Below are 5,935 nucleotides of genomic sequence, written 5' to 3' on the forward strand. Positions count from 1 at the left end.
TTTAGGAGCAGGTAAGTGTCGTTGGCCTGTGTTGGAGCTTGTTTGTTGGAAGTGTCTGTATGCTGTTTTTGACTGTCATTTGTGTTCTCTTGTAGGAGTTTATTTATTGTTGAGAAAAAACAATTTTGTATTCATTTTTGGGTGTGGTCCACAAAAACAAGACTTTATTTCTTTAGGAGCAGGTAAGTGTCGTTGGCCTGTGTTGGAGCTTGTTTGTTGGAAGTGTCTGTATGCTGTTTTTGACTGTCATTTGTGTTCTCTTGTAGGAGTTTATTTATTGTTGAGAAAAACCAATTTTGTATTCATTTTTGGGTGTGGTCCACAAAAACAAGACTTTATTTCTTTAGGAGCAGGTAAGTGTCCTTGGCCTGTGTTGGTGCTTGTTTGTGTTTGTTAAAAGTTTTTTTTTTTTTTTTTTTCAAGTTTGCTAAACAAAGTGTTTGGGTTTTCCAGGATTGATCTGCAAAGTAGTGTTTGTCTTTCCTGGACTAGGTACTAAATTTCTTTTTTTTTTTTTGTTTTTTTGTTTTTATAAAGTTTTTTTGCATTAATATATGTTTTTTATATCCAAATATTAAATTTAGTTTTATTTGCTTTTTATTTTTGCATTTTGGACATGAATTCAACACAGAAAAAATGTACGCTCCTGCAGTAAGTTGACACCACAATTGTAAAAACAGTTATTGTGTAAAATTTTGGAAAACTTTGAATTATTTTTTTTTTACATTTCTTAACATTCTCTCCAAAAAGTGTGTGATGTCAATACATATTGCGGCAGAAGCCCTACCTCCCCAACCCACGCCAGCACTCCCACCCCAACCGCCAGCCCCACAACCACAGCCGGCTCCTCATCAACCAAGGCAACGGAGGCGTGCTAGGCCACCAATTTTCAGAACCCGTGTCAGACTTTTTGGGATGCCAGATGATGTGGTGGTGCGTAGATACCGGCTGCCACCACATCTAATCCTAGACACTCTCTCCATAATAGAGAGTGATCTGGAGTCTGAAATTCGGTATCCTACAGCAATACCACCATTGACACAATTCCTTGCAGTGTTACATTTTTTGGCCACAGGATCATTCCAGCATGTGGTTGGAGACCTGGTTGGCATGTCGCAGGGCCAGTTCAGTAAGGTCCTGCGACGTGTCTGCCAGGCTTTCCTCAAGCGTGTTAAGCAATTTATTGCTATGCCTTTGGATGTTGGTGCCCTAGATGTGGTGAAGCGGCAATTTGCGGAAGGTGGTAGTCGCTTCCCACATGTTATTGGGGTTGTGGATGGCACACATGTAGCTATTCAGCCACCAAAACATAATGAAGAAATTTATAGAAACAGGAAACTGTTTCATTCTCTGAATGTAATGGTTGTTTGTGGGCCATCCCTCCAGATCCTTTCCCTGAACGCAAAGTTTACTGGAAGTTCCCATGATGCGTATGTCATTAGACAATCAGGGATATGGCAGAGATTAAGATCAAGTCAACGACCAGACATGTGGTTATTGGGTGAGTTGTTGCTCAAATATTTTTGATTAAAAAAAAAAAAACATTTTAAAATTTTAAGATCTAAATTTTTGCTTTTATTCCAACAGGAGACCGTGGATATCCTTGCACCCCCTGGCTCATGACTCCTTACCGTAATCCCAGGCCAGGACCACAGATGGCATTTAACTCCGCGCTTACTGCCACTAGGCAGCTGGTGGAGCGCACAATTGGTGTCCTGAAAGGGCGGTTTCGTGTGCTCCACCGCACTGGTGGCGACATCATGTATTCGCCGGAGATGGCAAGTAAAATAGTGGTCCTGTGCGCAATACTCCATAATATCGCGGTAAGGAGTAGTGTAGAGCTTCCTCAGGCAGAGGAATTGCCTGATGAGGAGCCAGGGGTTGTGCCACGCTTCGGTGGGGGGAGTGTGACACGGAGGGGGAGCCAAGTGAGGGCAAGAATTGTAGCAGAATATTTCAGGTATAGTGTTTATATATTTTATATGTGCCCAAATAATACAACACAGTATGCTTCTGTTTTATAAACCATGATTTCAATTTGTATGATCTTGTAAAGTGATTGGGTACGGATTTTGTGGTGTTGGAATGTGTAATTGTTTTTGGTTCAAAATACAAAAACACGTTAAGCTTACAATGTTTATTTTGAAATTTAAATACTGTAATGTTGCTAAATAGTGTCCTTATTTGTTTTATATCATCAAATCCTGATTATGTAACCAAACACACAAACAAATGATTCTCAATGTTTCACACTTTGTGACTGTCCAGCTGAATGATCACACGAACTGTGGTGAGTACACAGATATGTTTAGTATTTTTAACTAAAGTCTGTGTCTCTGTGTGTGTTTTGTTTGCTTAAATTTGTGTACCAAACATTTTCGCTTCTGCTATTGCGTTTTTACGCTCGTGCCAAATAACACTCTGCTTTTCACAGCATTGCAAAGATCAATAAAGTTAATAGAAATGACAACATAGATTTTTGACCAATCACATGCTAACAGACACTATAAATATATGCCCAAATAAGGAAAACGCCATTGCCATGATGCGTGCAGCACCGTTCACCAGGCGGGAGCTCCGCGTGCTGGTTGCGGTGATGGACCGCCGCGTTGGGCGCTTCATCCCCAATCGGGTGAAGCGCGAGGCCTACGCGGAGGTCCGCCGCCTGCTGCGGACGCGAGTCCGCAGCAGGCGGACAATCATCCAGCTCGAAAGGAGGTGGAGTGATCTCCGTAGGCGGACTCCCGATTTGTTGGCGGAGATCCGCCAGCAAATCCGTGCGCTGCATACACGAAGTAAGTTACCTTACATAAGTTTTTTGCACTAAATTGTGCTAATGTGTTATTTTCCAATTTTTGGCCTTCCGTAATTTAAGTAACAATTGTTAAATACAATGAGCACTGCAGGGGAAGCATATGTAACATGTGCAGAGAGAGTAAGTTTTGGGTGGGGTGTGTTAAATCAGGTGCAAAAATTTGCAAGGCTAAAATAAAGCAGCATGTATTTACCCTGGCCATAATTTTAAATTATAAAAAAAAAAAAAACTCTCTCGGGACATGTTATATCTGCCACCCCTGCACTGCACATGCTTTTGGCCAATTGCCTACTAAATACCTGCTGTAAACCCCTTGGATTTGCAGACATTTTACAGTAAGTGGTAGGCTAATTGCAACCTGCAATGCCCTTTTATGGAAATTAGGACACTGTGTGTGGTTAGGTAAAACAGTACTGACTGTAGCAAAGTAACACCAAACAAGTGCATGTTTACAAAAAATAAGAAGCAGGCAGGAAATTAATCCACAATACTAGATCAGTGCAGGCTATATAATAAGGTGCCTTGAATAGTAATCTGGTGATGTTGCCGAGACCAATCACTATGACTCAATTGCCTAGATTAAGGAATGAGCTTCAAAGTTAAATTTTAGACTCATTTTGTTTGCTGTGGCCAACATGAAGAGGATCTTAACATGTTTGCTTTTCTTTGGAACAAAACAAAGAATTTAACAATGAACAGAACATTGATAAAACAAATTGATTACTATGTAATTTATCATGTTTGAACAATTTGAACAATATTATCATTCTAGGACAACAACAACGGCAAAACTCCCCACCCCCTTCCCCTTCTCACTCCCCCTCCCCTTCTCACTCCCCCTCCCCTTCTCACTCCCCCTCCCCTTCTCACTCCCCCTCCCCTTCTCACTCCCCCTCAGCTTCCCAGTCCCCCTCAGCTTCCCAGTCCCCCTCATCTTCCCAGGCCCCATCAGCTTCCCTGGCCCACTCCACTTTACATTCCCCTTCTCACCACACCTCTCCATCTCTTTCTGGGACCCCTTCTCCTCCTTCCCATACCCCTTCTCCTTCAAAATCAACATCACAATCTGAACCACCCTCACCCTCTATTGCTTTAACTTTTTCTCCGCCCCCCTCGCCCTCTCAATCAGACCCCCCCTCTGAAATTGCGGACCAAATCCAGCCTCCTTCCCCCATCCAGCCTCCTTCCCCAATCCCTCCTCCTTCCCCAATCCCTCCTCCTTCCCCAATCCCTCCTCCTTCCCCCATCCAGCCGCCTTCCCCCATCCAGCCAACATCCCCACCAAGTGAATGGGCAGAGGAAGCCCCTGCCGAACGTTCCGGGAGTCTGGATGTTGCCGTGGAAAGTAAGTATATTTTAATTTTGTAAAAAATGATTACCCACTTACACTTACAATGCCAAAACATGCAGTGTTGTACTGTTTGAATTCTTGGACCCTGGAAAAATATTTAAAAATTTCATCATGGTGTACATGTTGCCTTTACATATTTGTGAGTGTCATTATATGTACAGTGTGTATGTGTGCAATGTTTTGTGTGTCCACTCTAGGTTGACACTCATTAGGTAGCCAGGGTTGCCAGGAGAACAGGGTTTATATGTGTTACTTTTTCTGGGAAACAGTTAGACCTGAGTGGAGTTTAGTATGTTTGCCTTTTACACTTGGGCCTGTGTAGTCTGAATATTTACACTTAAAAATCACATGCTTCACTTTGTTATGCAGCCTAATGACACACTGTTTTTTTGTGTGAAAGTTACATTCTCAAAATTAATAAGTGTTCGAGTCAAACATGTTTGCACTTATTTAGTAAGGGCAGCTTTCATGGAGTGTGGGAATGCTATGATATGTTGGCCTTCTGAAGATGTGGATATGCAGTGTGATGATGCAGGACCAACCCACTAAAAATAAAAAACAAATAAAACAACAAATGGGAATGAATGCCAACATGGTGTCACATTGACGAAGATGGTAGTTATCTTTAACATGGGATGTCGGACATAGCAACCAATAAGATTATACTTAAAAAATTGGGATCCACTTCTACAATATAATAATCATATTTTTGCTTGATTGCTATGGGCAACGTTCCATCTTAAATATAACTCACATAGTAGTAAATGTAACACATGGTCTGGAACACTTTAAAATCTGATAAAAAGGCTGAGCAGGCTTGTGTGTTCTGCTAATGATTGTACCATAAAACAGGCAGGATGTAGTAACTTTGCCATTAAAGCAGGCCTGTCCAAACTGCGGCACTCCAACTGTTGAGAAACTACACATCCCAGCATGCCCTGACACAGCTTTGCCATTCCCTGACCACAAAACTGTGTAAAGGCATGCTGGTATATGTAGTTTCACAACAGCTGGAGTCCAGCAGTTTGGACATGCCAGCATTTAAGTGTGCTTTGCGCCTTGCTTGGCTAATAAGTAATGTAATTAAGTTATTAATGTTTGTGTTGCATCTTAATTTCAGATGTTGCAGTTGGAGATCCCACAAGTTTTTCAGGGATACTTTACACCATGCGCCAACACCTGCAAGGAATGATGGATTGTGTGGACCATTTGCAAAAATTTGCTTGAGTTGTATTCTTTGATTTTTAAAAAAAAAAAAATATTAACAAATAAAAAAATAAAAAAGTTGATTAAAGTTAACCGGGTGTTGTGTTTATTAATGCAAAAAAGGATCAGCAGATTGGCAGGCAGAATTTGTTTTGTACAAAAAATTACACACATCTAACGTTACATTTTTACCAAAAAAAAAAGGAGATTATTGTGTTAAGAAACATGTAAACACCTTCATTCACAAACAACACCTTTAAAAATTAAAAAAGTGAAAAAAAAAAAAAAAAAATTTTACACTTTGACATGTTGATGGCCAATTATGGCAACAAAGGGGTATATTTACTAAGCTCCCGATTTTGACCGAGATGCCGTTTTTTCTTCAAAGTGTCATCTCGGTTAATCTCGGTCATTTACTAAACACTAATCACGGCAGTGATGAGGGCATTCGTAATTTTTTGCAAGTTCAGGTAAAAAATTACGAATGAATACACCATCGGTCAAAACGCGGCTGTTTAAGTATGAATCTCGGTCATTTACTAAGAAGTGCAAAGCAAAAAAAG

At 40.9% G+C, this 5,935-nt stretch overlaps 1 protein-coding gene across 1 annotated transcript; it reads left to right on the top strand.

Moving 5' to 3' along the window:
• The first annotated feature begins 541 nt into the window (after positions 1–541).
• LOC134901675 (putative nuclease HARBI1) lies at positions 542–5,391 on the top strand. Its single transcript, XM_063914334.1, has 5 exons — positions 542–1,501; positions 1,588–1,960; positions 2,269–2,290; positions 3,588–4,160; positions 5,287–5,391. Exons 1-3 carry the CDS (start codon positions 757–759, stop codon positions 2,270–2,272), a joined length of 1,122 nt encoding a protein of 373 aa, XP_063770404.1. The 5' UTR covers positions 542–756; the 3' UTR covers positions 2,273–2,290; positions 3,588–4,160; positions 5,287–5,391.
• Positions 5,392–5,935: the final 544 nt, after the last annotated feature.

This window comes from Pseudophryne corroboree, chromosome 1 (genome assembly GCF_028390025.1).
Source record: "Pseudophryne corroboree isolate aPseCor3 chromosome 1, aPseCor3.hap2, whole genome shotgun sequence".
In the NCBI taxonomy this organism is placed as follows: Eukaryota; Metazoa; Chordata; class Amphibia; order Anura; family Myobatrachidae; genus Pseudophryne; species Pseudophryne corroboree.

Coding starts and splice junctions, on each gene's coding strand:
- LOC134901675 (XM_063914334.1), top strand. CDS start 757: ATGTCAATACATATTGCGGCAGAAGCCCTACCTCCCCAACCCACGCCA. Junction 1,502..1,587: donor ACCAGACATGTGGTTATTGG/GTGAGTTGTTGC, acceptor TTATTCCAACAG/GAGACCGTGGATATCCTTGC.